This window comes from Rhinolophus ferrumequinum, chromosome X (assembly GCF_004115265.2).
Source record: "Rhinolophus ferrumequinum isolate MPI-CBG mRhiFer1 chromosome X, mRhiFer1_v1.p, whole genome shotgun sequence".
In the NCBI taxonomy this organism is placed as follows: Eukaryota; Metazoa; Chordata; class Mammalia; order Chiroptera; family Rhinolophidae; genus Rhinolophus; species Rhinolophus ferrumequinum.
Genome location: NC_046284.1, coordinates 1,202,723 through 1,215,913, shown reverse-complemented (window position 1 = coordinate 1,215,913; position 13,191 = coordinate 1,202,723). Strand labels below are relative to the sequence as shown.

The 13,191-nt window shown below is 46.3% G+C and overlaps 1 protein-coding gene across 1 annotated transcript; it reads right to left on the bottom strand.

Moving 5' to 3' along the window:
- Nucleotides 1-3,407: 3,407 nt before the first annotated feature.
- On the bottom strand, nt 3,408-8,042 carry RPS4X (ribosomal protein S4 X-linked). The gene is made up of 7 exons (XM_033113255.1): nt 7,960-8,042; nt 7,152-7,229; nt 6,540-6,720; nt 6,074-6,171; nt 4,823-4,994; nt 3,830-3,987; nt 3,408-3,571 (listed from the first exon to the last, which is right to left on the bottom strand). The coding sequence occupies exons 1-7, from the start codon at nt 7,960-7,962 to the stop codon at nt 3,470-3,472; spliced, it is 792 nt and encodes a 263-aa protein (XP_032969146.1). The 5' UTR covers nt 7,963-8,042; the 3' UTR covers nt 3,408-3,469.
- Nucleotides 8,043-13,191: the final 5,149 nt, after the last annotated feature.

The window sequence follows — 13,191 nt, the reverse complement described above, 5'->3', positions numbered from 1 at the left end:
TGTCAAATGGGCACTAGATTCAGCAAGGGGATCACTTTGTAAATTATATAGATATCTAACCACTATACCATATACCTGAAATGAATATAAAATATACAATATTGAATGTCAACTGTAATTGAAAATAAAAATCAACTGAGAATGGAATTCACAGGAGTATTGCCTAGTTTATTATTTGTAAATTGTTACACATCCTTTAGATAAGTAAAATTTATAATAAACCTACACACACACACACACACACACACACACACACACATTTTTTTCAGAGCTAGTTGTTAAACATTTACCAGCACATCACTGATTACATGTTCACCATTGCTACCAAAGCTAAGAAAAATACATGAGCACATCCTAGAAAAGCCCTGGGAATAAACAGAATAGCTGCTGGCTCTTGGGAAGTTTCTTCTGTTATTATTAAAGGCTGTTGTCTTGGGAACATTATTGTTCAAACAGCACCTTCTCAGAAGCCAAAATGGTAGAGAAAATCGACCCACAAACTCCTGCCTTTCCGTTTCTCATCCTTTGGACTTTGGATTTGGGGAATGTTTGAGGCCCAGCAACCTGAGGCAGATGACTGGATTCCCAATTCAGGATGGAAAAGTCCTACCTGAAGAATCTCCCTTGTCTATACCCAAGGTCATATGGAAACTACTCCCTTAGGTGGAGCCCGAGAGCCAGCACTTGCCATCTCTTGGCACCAGGCAACTCAAGGTCACTATATCTGCACCTTTCACAGGGTTCATAAAAACAGGTGTGAGTGTGCGTGTGTTAGAGAAATAAAACAACTATTGAATGTAGCTGGTGTCTTTATAGGTGGATCATTGTACTACTTTTGACTTTTCTGTATGCTTTAAAATATCCGTAAAACTACACATATTAAAAAAGCATTCAGTGCAAGGTGCTAAGACAACAAGCGGCCAGTGTGGCTGGAACCGATGAAACCCAGAGAGAGACGAGGTCAGAAGCCAGATGTGGGGGCGTTGTATGGCTGTGACGAGTGTGAGTCCTAGTCTGAGTGAGACAGGAGGCCTTCAGGGGCTGTAAACAGTAACTTGAGCTGACTTATAAACAGGGGCCCTCTGGTTGCTGGGGTGGGACTGTATGGGGGCAAGGATGGCAGCCAGACCAGTCAGGTTAATCCTACAATGTGGGCAAGAGTTGTTGGTGGCTTAGGTCAGGGTGCTAGTTATCCTAGTTTCTTTGTTAAGTTTATTGTGAAAACTGTCAGAATACAGAAGTAGATCAGGTAGTGTAGTAATCCCTGTGTGCCCATCACCCCGTTTGAATGTCATCAGTCCATGGTTGATCTGGTTTCATTGATTCTACCTCACCCACTAGATTATTTTAAAGCAAATTCCAGACTGCTTCTCATTTCTACAAATCCTTCAGTATGTATCTCTGAAAGACAAGGACTCTATTATCACACACAGACTAACAAGAATTTCTATGCATGACCAGATGCATTCTGCCATGTATTTTGAAGGTACAACCAAGATACGTGGAGCACGAGAAAGGAGATGAAATCAAGGAATCATCCCAAGTGTCTGGCCTGAGCCAGTGGGATGCCTACTTTCTGTAACATCTGCTTTAGCAACCAAAACACAGGGTCTGGATATTAAGACTAAAATGGCTCTTGTGAACTACCAAGTACCACACAAGTCCTAGGTATTCAAAGCTGTGCTGAGCTACCCTGCCCTCTGGCATCTGTTTCATCTGGGGACCATCTGCCTGCGTCCTGCTGAGATGCTCTAAGGTTCCCTGTAGCTGTGACTATGAATCAAACTGGAAACCTTAAAAAGCTGTACAAAGACACAGCCACTGTTAAGTCCATCCATGACTGAATGCTGAGATGGGCTATTCCCCACCCACATCAGGGGTGGCTGTTAATTACTGAGCTAGTTAATAAAAACCCCAAACAAATCTACCGTTTTAAAAAATCTTCAGCCAGAGGGCGGCTGGTTAGCTCAGTTGGTTAGAGCGCGGTGCTCTTAACAAGGTTGCCGGTTCGATCCCCACATGGGCCACTGTGAGCTGCGCCCTCCACAACTAGACTGAAACAACTACTTGACTTGGAACTGATGGGTCCTGGAAAAACACACATAAAGTTCAAAAAAAATCTGTAGCCAGACACACCAACTCCCCAGCTGTGCAAGATGGCTGGCTAATTAGCGTCTAGGAAACCACACTGGAAAGAACTGAGGCCTCATTCCCATTTGCTTTGGTTCCTTAGCTAAAATTCTGATTATTTCCATCATCTGAACTGTTTCTGAAGGTGCGCCATAAAATTACTTGTGACCCGGACCCTCATCAAAACTGCCTGTCTGGATCAACTCCACTTGTGGCAAGAACACCTCACTGACGTAACGTGTCACTTCAGTAACGGAACACCCACTTTCACACGCCTGCCCCACCAGCTTTGGTTGCACACAATTCCTGGGTTTGGGCAATTCCCGGACATGCCACATTTAGCTGACTGGTTTGAACCTTGCTCAGTTCTTTGGCAATACCTGTCTTCAGACTCCGGCCCCTGGAGCCAGCCAGAGGTGGAGACGCTGCCCCAAGCCGCAGCAGACCTCTGCTGGGCCATGGGCCTGGAGTGACATTAGACACATCCAGATAAATATGCCAAGTGACTGCATAGGCTCATCACGCCTCAGGTGCAAGATATCCAAACAATCTTTACCCCTAACCCTGTAATAAAGATGTGGAATACAACAGTATCTATAGGGCAGTGCTTCACATAGGATAATCTAGCTCCCCAGTGGGGATCTGGCAATACCTGGAGTTATTTGTGGTTATTACAACTGGGCAGAGCAGGAGGCTTGCTGTGAGATCTAATGGGTGCCATTTGATATCCCACAATTTATCTGGCCCAACAGCATGAAGGCTGGCAAACCTGGCTATAGGAGGCAAAGGCGGTTTGTTTTTAGCAAGACCGGCTTTGCAGGGACCCCTGGCTTGAGGTGAACTCTGACAGTCGACCCCCTGCAGCACGCACAGCTGACACCCACAGGCAAGCCTGACCTGCCCCTGCATGTCTGGGCAAGCAGCAACAAGTTGATTTTCTACCCGGTTTCAGTTTTGCAGAGTCCTGAGGACGGAGCTGAGAACTACAGTGGCCGGAAAGACCAGGAAAACAAGGGCATCATTCGTCTTCTTAAAGCCAAGATGACTTAACAGGGTAGATGACTTCTTGGCTATGACCCTGACTGCTGCTCCCTCCTGGCCATGTCCGGTGTGTTCTCCCTCCCACCACCACCCAGGCAGAGCCTGTAAGACATGGAAGAACTATATCACAGCATGCCTAAGCCTGCCTGAAAAGTCAATCTACACTTCATGATACAAAGTCAATAGCATGAATGACATAAATAGCAATAAATGAAAACAAAACAAGGCAATTCATTATGTTGTAGCATCTTTAATTGGGGTTCAAGGCTCTTCCAATCATTGTCACCTAGAGATCATTTCACCCACTGCTCTGTTTGGCTGCCAGCCTCTTGTCTCTCTCTTCAGCAATGGTGAGGCGGATACCCTTTCCACGAGGAAGAGAAATCCATGGTTTGTTGCCCTGAAGGAGATAACGAGAATGAAAACCTGCCATACACCAGCTCCATCAGAGGCTTGGCACACTCGATGTCTGACGCGTCATTTACAGCAGGCCCCTGCTGACTGTGTCATCTGGAAGAAGCAGGGATTTGGCCCTGCCCTGCTGTGAGCCCCATCCCAGAAGAGGCCTTCCACTAGGTTCTGTGCAGCCAGCCAGGAGCCAGCCCCAGAGCACCAGCACTCACACTCCCTGGACCACAGAAGGGAGAGCCAGACTTACTTTGCCAATAACAAAAATGTTGGAGAGCCGGGTGGCAAAGCTGTTGCCATTGGCATCTTTCACATGAACCACATCAAAAGAACCAGGGTGTCTCTCTCTGTTGGTGATCACTCCAATTCTTCCCAGGTTGGCACCTCCAGTCACCATGCACAGGTTACCTGGGCAGGAAGGAAGAACGTACTGAGCAAGGCGCCGTGCAAGCTCCGAATGTAACGGATGACCAGGCAGGTGTAAGTTTGCCAGCCCCTTCTCCCACTCGCATTTACTCCCTAGGATTTGCCTGGCCCTTCTGCACACCTAACGGATGCGAACCTCTACCTTGCCAGGTCCTCATCATGTCTCGCCTAGACTACTGCTGCCCCCACCCCTCAAGGCACAGCTCTCTGCTATGTTCCTGCCTTAGCATTAACAAAACTGCATCACAATTAGGCTGCTCTGCTCTGGGGCCAGACTTTCCTGCCCAGCCCTCAAGCAGTTTCCAGAGACAGGGGAGCTTTAGAGACAGCCAGCTCAGGCCTTAGAATGTATGCTATGGCAGACCTCACTCATCTCAGCTACTCGGGACGTTCTGAACAGCTGGGCCTCTTGAAGTGGAAAGGCTATACACCTGCGCGCTGGTGGTTTCTACCCTCCACTCAAATAGACACGCCCCTCAACTTCTCCCTCCTCTCTGAGCTGACCTCCCTCCCCACCATTTGGAATACATTCCCATCTCTAACCCTTACTGCCCCCACAAAGCCACAGAAACAAGACACGGTAGTTTCACACGCTGCCTGCCTATTTCTCGAAACTTTAAGAGCTGCCCTCTTCTCAAACCAACAGGAGACATGCGGCTTTGGCTGCTAATTAGGCACACATCAGAATCACCTAGACAGAACCCTGTGTGAGTCACAATGCACGATTCAATTTCCATTAGTAAAGGGGGGGCAGAAAAGCAAAGAACAGCTCTTACAGGTGGGCTTTGAAGAGAAGGCCCAGGTATAGGCTGCTTACCAGTGTCAAACTTGATGAAATCAGTAATTTTGCCAGTCTCCAAATCAATCTGAATGGTGTCGTTCACCTTGATGAGGGGGTCAGGGTAGCGGATGGTGCGAGCATCGTGGGTCACCAGGTGAGGGATTCCTTTTGTGCCCACAAAGATCTTTCTCACTTTGCACAACTTGTACTAGAAACACACAGGGTTAGCCATTTAGTCTAGCTCATGCGCAGTATGCTCCAGAGTGGATGAAAAGCTTCCTTCACAGCCACAAGTCACAGCTGAAGGGAACACCCTACAAGGGAAGAGCCGCAGAACAATGGCGGCGGCAACTTCAGCCACCCTCCTGTCAGTTTACCCTGTCCACTGCCCCTCTCTAGGCTAGCCCCCTAGCACCTGTCACCCCCACGGTTAAGTCCAAGGCAGGCGCGGCACCACCTCAAACTGCGGGGTGAGGTGGGCCGATGAGCACCACTGTCCTGTCTCCAAGGCCAACCACCCTCCTTCCCCCAGGCTGTTCAAGCCTCATGGCCCCTCCCTCCCCATCACAGCTGACTTGTCTCACAAACTGCAATTGTATTAGAAACTCATCTAATCAACAAAGATTTCAACTTTGCATTTCTCACTCATGAACATCCTTAAAGTAAATCAAATCACCCTGATGCCCTTGGACAAACCCTGCAGCCTGCTGATAACAAGGAAGCTAAGGAAATTAGGAGCTGATTCCGCCAATTCAATTAACCTTCATTTACAGCCAATAAGTCAAGACGCCTCAAACCTTTGTGTAAAACCATCACAACAAACCAGATTAAATAATCAATGTATTGCCCGGAATCTTTTTTGGACCTACCTCAAACTAGTGCCCCAAGGATTTTCAGCCTCCTCCATTACCACCTTTCCCTCCAGAGCAAAGCTACACCCACAAATGCGGACATGACAAAGGGCCAATGCATGGACCAGATACTGCTTTTCTGGTCCTTGATCCTTAAAGGACCCTTACTTTAGGGACTCATAAATGTGCCTAGAAATCACTCGCCCTCCTCTAAAAAAGACAACTAGGAAGTCACCGTTCAACTGGAATTCATTTTTGCCATAAAAAAAGAAAACAGACAAGCTGAGGATGTGAAGTTCACATTATTAACTTGGTGCAAAAGTAATTGTGGTTTTTGCATTTATTTTTCACCTTTTACACGGCAATTACTGTTGCACCAGCCTAATAGATACCCAGCAACAAGATGCTTGCTATACAGCTATGGCAAAACACCTACCTTTGCCTCCTCAGGTGTAATGCGATGAACAGCAAAGCGACCCTTGGTGTCATAGATCAGTCGGAAGTTCTCTCCTGTCTTGTCAATGCTGATGACATCTAATATCACAGGAACTCAGGTTACTATGGTGACTCCCACCACCCCATCACACCACTCTAAGGAAAAACCCATATGCTTTTCATTTCAAATACCAACATTCTGAAGGATTCAAATACCAACCAAGGATTCTGAAGACTAACAATGATGGCCAGCTAATCTTTCATGTTGCAATGCTTCACAACCGTAGTTTTTACGAGCGATCCATGATTATGTGCAGCCCTACAATATCTAAGTAAAACTAAGGAGGAAGGTCATGCTTTCCGTCAGACCAACCAACAGGCTAAAAGCCTATCAGTACTCAATACAACTGCCATTTCGTTTCAGAGGGACATGGATGAATCCCAAGGAGCCACCACTGGCCACTTACCCATAAAACCAGCCGGGTAGGTGACATCAGTTCGGACCTTGCCATCGATCTTAATGAACCGCTGCATGCAAATCTTCTTGACTTCATCTCCTGTTAGGGCATACTTCAGTCTGTTCCTTAGGAAGATGATGAGAGGGAGACATTCCCTCAGCTTGTGGGGACCAGTGGATGGACGAGGAGCCTGTAATACGGTAAAAATGACAACAACAAAACCCTCTTGAACTATTGTTGAAATTCTCTCAAACCCATTTCCCAAGTCCTGAGATCCATTAACTGGACACCAGACTGTCCATCACCCCCAGTCTGGGTCAAGGAGAGGTGTTTAAAGCTTACAAAACTATTCCAGACCTTCAGGTTTTACAGCACTTTGCCCTTCAGAGGCCCAGGCCTGTTAAGCACATGTGGGTCCCCAATCTGTGCAAGTGTGTGGAATGAGGTAAAAAAAATCTTATGGGAAGTGCTGCAAGAAACATTTATGGATATAGTAACAAGGGCTGCCTGACACAGAAACAGTATAAAATGTCCCTCAAATAACTGTCAATGAAACTGGAAAAGATACAATGTATATATATGATACAGTATGTAAAACGTTTACAATGTAACGATACTTACAAACACACCAGTCAGTTTATCCAGCATCCAGTGCTTTGGAGCCGCTACCCGCTTCAGATGCTTCTTGGGACCACGAGCCTGAGGGAGAGTTTTGTATTTTCGTGTTACTGCTTAAGTGTCTGCTTCTCGAGCCTTTTTTTTTCCCTAGGACACTATGCCAGTGAAATGGACAGGGGCCGATCTCTTGGCTCCCAGCCAGCCAGCAACAGAAATGGACCAGAACTCGATCCGTGTTTCTACTTAATAGGAGTTTCCGCAACATAATCGTCTAGTTTTTAAGTGTCTGCTGCCAAACTGACCTCCGCACAACCACGTGCCAAGAACTGCTGCCCCGTACTCTGAAGCCGATACTCGCTTTCACTTTAAGACGCGGAAGGAAAACTTTTAATGCTGTGTACAGACGCTTACCGGCCACACTATACAGTCAGGCCTTACCAAGACAATGACGGAAAAAAACGCTTCTCTGCCGATCGTAGCCGCCGGCCACCCGCGCCAGCCACTGTCTGCCCTCAGGACCCACCCGAGGCTCCGGACTGGGAAGAAAGCTGCTTCTCTCAGGGTCGCACGAAGCGTGGCCGGGCCAGAAACCGAGGCCTTCCCGCCAGAGGCACCGATCCCCTCCCCGCACCCACCTCTTAGAGTCGGCGCGCGCCCTTGCCCTCCAGCCCGCCTGGGTCAACCCCGCAGGCTGCACTCTGTTCGCCTCTGCCCGGCCACCCCCTGCGGGGGCCCCGAAGCCCCCGGCAGCCCCGGCCCCGGGAGGATGGAAGCTGATGCATCTCAAGAGCTTGTGAAGAAGCCACCTTACCATGGCTGCGCCGGGCACAGAAAGAGGACCGCCTTCTTCCGGTGCTCCCAGAAAAGAGGATGGGAGGCTGCGCGCGCCGACCGGGGACGCTCCGCCCACTCCACCCTTGCGAGGCGCGCGGGGATTTTATCTTGCCACCTGCTGGTGGGAGGTCATCAGTCCCGAGCTTGGGAACCCCCGAGCCGCCGAACCGGGGCAGTCTCCTAAAAGCAGTGTCTTACCTCCCTTTCCCTCCCTCTGTCCTCCTCTGGGGCGCCTGGTTCTGTATTAGGTGCTGGAAATGCCTTCTAGCAGGGTGCTTTGCAGGGAGGCTACCTTATGGCCCATACACGTGATTATATGATCAATAGAATCCCTTTAATAAATATTTAACATGATTTCTTAAGCACATTTTGTCTGCCCCTTCTTCCAAGTTCCCTGGGGCCAGCTAACCTGCCTACGCTATAAGCTGGGAAAAAGCACTTTTTTCTCTCTTGCTTCTCTGCAGATTCCCCAGGGGGTGGAAGATAGGACCCTGCTTGAACCTTGGTGCCCTGCCCCTTGCTTTTCATACAACACATTTGGCACTTATCATAAAGTCTCAGGGAAGGGGGGACATTAGAGATCATCCGGTTACCTAAAACTTAGATGTGATCGTGCCATTTCCCTACTTTGAAAGTGCCCTTGGCCCGCCTTCATGGCGCATCAGGTCCCTCTGCTCATCACCTGCTGCCTCCTATGCCTGCACACCCACTGCTCTCCCTTCCCAGACCTCAAAGCTTAAGCCACTTGAAACTATCACTGCTCTGGGAAAGCTGCCTCTTTCAAGCTTCCTGCTGATGTCTCCTCAGCTTACAACTGCCATGGACAGCCCAACCCCTTCCTGGGTCTCTAATGTCACTCTTCAGCCTTGAAGATACACACAGGTCAGTCACCTCTGGCTCTGTGAGTCTCCAGTCCCCACAGGCAGGGTCGGTTCCACATTCTTCAGCCCCAGAGCCCTCTGTTCAAACTCGCTGATAGCACTTAGCACGTTGGGCAATAATGACTGGCTTCCTGGTCTGTCCTCCTAGACTGGGAGCATCTCTATGACAGAGCCTGTCCTCATCATCCGGGCAATTCTTTGCCACCTAACAGAGAGCTTGGCATTGTGTCCAGCACTTGGTAGATACTTGTTAAATACATCGAGTCAACATCCCACTCATTGCGCCAAGTCTTACTGTACTGCCTCTGAGGACATCCAGCCTTCCTCCCACCGTGCGGTCAAGCTCTTAACTCAGGAGGTTCCATTTGACCTGTCTCTGTCTCCACCCTCCACTTCACCCCTCAGCAGTGTGTACAGGGGCAGAGACACAAGCTGTTAGCTTTTCTCAACCAGACAGTATTAACTAAGGGGAGGGACCCCTTGTCTAAAACGAGGTCCATAGGAAAGCACGCTACACATGATTGTTGGAAAGAAGGGGCAACTGATTGGGGCTGGGGCTTAGAGAGTAAAGTGCTGAAGCTGTTGGGAAGATGTGGTGCTGCTAACAGAAATGATGGCAGTTGATTTGGGAGTGACGAGTAACCATGGCCCTTCCGGCTAGAGATGATAAGAAAAATGGCTGGTCAGAGATGCAGACCTGACTTAATCAAGATCACACAGCCAGTTAGGGGTGTGTGTGTGGAAGGCTGGTTTGTTGTCTCCCAGGTTCAGTGGTTGGTTTTTGTACCACAGCTCATCAAAGGACTTGAGAAAATCAAAGCACCTTTTTCAGTATATTTTTGTCCTCTGTCAATTTGTATTTGAGCACAAATGACACTCTAACAATAAAGGGAATTTGGAAAGAGCTAAGAAAATCACAAACAGTACCTCCCCAAACACCCTAAACACATCATCTGTATTCATTTGTTCCTGTTCCTGTTCTCATTCTGATCAGTTTGTGTGCATGCATACTTTTACATAATTTTAATCCTAGCATCCAGACCATGTTCTATTCTGCTTTTATTATATTACAAACACTTTGAGTCGCTACATAATTTTCATAATTAGTATTTTAACAGCTGCATCACATTCCAGTAAATGGATGTCCCATAATTAATAAAAGTTCTCTATTGTTGAACATTTAGTTTTTTGCACTTTTTCTTTGTTATGAATGTTGCTACAGTGAGCAGTTTCCTTCATATGGCTTTTCCCTTCAGTTGAATGATTTCCTTAGAATAAATTCATTCCTTTGCCCATTTATTAAGTGCCTACTCTGTGTCAAGTTCTGTATTATGAACGGGGATGCAGAGATGATTAAGATCTAGTTCCTGCTTCAAAGGAATTCACCTTACAATGGCAGAGGCGAGCTGGGAGGAGGGGGCGGAAAGCCAGGAGAAGCTCATCAGAGAAGACACGGTAGCGAGGCAGTTTGGAGTACAGATCCTTGGACTTTAGCACGTAGGTAGACAATGAGAAGCCATTGAAAGATTTCAAGGAGGACAGGATAAGCTTTGTGCTTTTGAAAGATAACTCTGCTCCTTATACACTGGTTTGAAGGAAGTGTGAGTGGCTTGGAGGAGATGGGTCAGAGCTATTTCAACAATACCAGCAAGAAAGAGAAGGCTGAGACCCAGGTCTGTGACTGTGGGGAGGAGAAGGAGGGGGCAGAGTCAAAGACATTAAAGGAGTATGGGCAGGATCCGAATGAAAATGAGCGTGTGCAGAGGGGAGGCACAAGGAGGTATTCAGGATAAGTCCCAGGTTTCTGGTTTGGTGATTCAGTGGTGGCATGAGGCATGGGACTGAGAAGGGGGGCAGCAGACTGGAGATGTCTTATAGACACAGGTCTGAACTTAGGTGCATGATCCGGGCTGGAGACTCGCATTTGTGGTGCATCTGTGCTTAGTCCATGGGACAGGCTGGCAGTACCTGTTGGAAAGGGAGCACTATGTTTTCTGGACACTTCTATAGTAGCATAGGTACGTGTGTCTTTTGCCAAACACCTTTCTCAGAGAAGCCTTGCAGTTTTACTATAGTCATGCCTGCCTGGTCATTACTTCTTTTACTAAATGTAATTGTTTTAATTTGCACTTAACAAATCACTAATGAGGTTGACCATTTAGCCATGTGCTTGCTTAGTTCATTTCCTCTTGTGAGAAGGACCTCTGCCCATTTCTCTTTGACCGACTTGTTTTTCTGATACCGGTAGTTTATTTTTTGTCTTACTTGAGGCAGACATTTTTACCAGTTGGTTCTTTTCCTTTTGTTCATATTTTTCTACAAAGTTTCAAATTTTTATATAGCCAAATCCGTAATTTCTTATCCATTCAAAGCTTAGAAGACCAAAGATCTGCTAAATACTCAAGTCTATTCAATAACATATATTTAATTCTTTATCAACTTGCGGTTGACAAAAAGAAATAGAGTAAAGAGATAGGAAAAATTCTATTTTTCCCCAAATAGCTACCCGATTTTCTCACTACTACCGTGTTTCCCCGAAAACAAGACCTACCCCGAAAAGAAGCCCCAGTTAAGATCGTCAGCCAGACGGATGCATTTAGTACGTTATGGCGATGTTCCAGAAGATGACATGACTGTATTTGAATAAATGTAGATTGTTGTACATGAAAAAATAAGACATCCCCTGAACATAAGCCCTAATGGAGCAAAAATTAATATAAGACCCGGTCTTATTTTCAGGGAAACATGGTATATATCGAATGATCTTTCTCTTCTCTGTTATTTTGTAAGAACTACTTTAGCACATAATACATGAAATCATATAGTCTCTAGGTGTATTTCTATAAGAGTGGGCATGGGAGAGGGAGTCTACGGTGAGTGGAGAACTGAGACAAAAAGCCCCAGCACCCTATCCCAGATTACCAGAGGGAAGGGACGCCTCTGAGTGGTTCATGGTCGAAAGTCAGGCCATGAGAGGAGCAGTCCAAACCTCTCACTCCCGATTGACTTATTGTTAGCAGTCAGTGAACCAGCACAGCCTCCTCCTCCATTTCTCACTTCACTGGCAGACAGTGAGGCAGAGTGGAAAGAGCACAATTGGAATCCGTCTCTGTGTGCCCTTGAGCAAGTGGCTTCACCTCTCTGAACCACAGGTTCCTTATCTGGAAAATAAGGGTAACGATGTTTACTCCTCAGTATGTTGTGAGGATCAAATGCATAGAACATAGCAGAGACTCACTCTGTGACTTAATGTCCTAATTCCCTCCTGGCCTCTGGCTACTCCCTTCTCAAACTTACTTCTTAAACAGCTTTATAGAGGAATAATTGATATACAACTAATGGCACATATTTAAAGTATACAGTTTGACTAATTATGACACTTGTTACAACAAAGCCGTCACCACAACTAATATAATGAACATGTCCATCTGCCCCCAAAGTTGCCTCATGTCTCTTTGTCATCCCTCCCTCCAAACCCTCCCGCTGCATTCCCAGGCAGCCACTGATCCGCTGTCTGTCACTATTAATTCACTTGCATTTTCTAGAATTTTGGATAAATGGAAATTTTACCGTATGTACTCATTTTTGTCCAGCATCTTTCATTCAGCATAATTATTTTGAGATCCATCCATGTTGTTGTATGAATAAACCAAGAGTTTATTCTTTTTATTGCTGAGTAGTACTTCATTGTATGGATTGACTGTAATTCATTTATCCATTCACTGTGGGTAGACATTTCATTGCTTCCAGTTTGGGCCAATTACAAATGAAGCTGCTATGAACATTTTGATACAAGTCTTTTATAGACAAATGCTTTCCTTTCTCTTGTAAATGGCTACAAGTGGAATGGCTAGGTCATGTAGTAGATGTATGTTTAACTTTTGAAAAAAATTGCCAGTCTGTTTGCCACAGTGGTTGTATTATCTTACGTTCCCATTTATAGTGTATGAGACTTCCGGTTGTCCCACATCCCTGCCAGCACATGTTAACGTAAATCTTTTTTTCTAATTTACTTTTTTATTGTGGTAAAATATACATAACATAAAATTTATCATTTTGAGCATTTTAAGTGTTCAATTAAGTGGCATTAAGTACAATCACAATTTTGTGCAACCACCAGCACTATTTCTTTTCAGAATGTTTCCATCTTTCCAGACAGAAACCCATTAAATAATAGCTCCCCATCCCTCCCCCAGCCCCTGGAGACCTCTACCCCACTTTCCGTCTCTGTGTGAATTTGCCTCTTCTCGGTATCTTATACAAGTGGAATCACACAATATGTGGCCTTTTGTGTCTGGCTTATTTCACTCAGCATGTTTTGAGGGCTC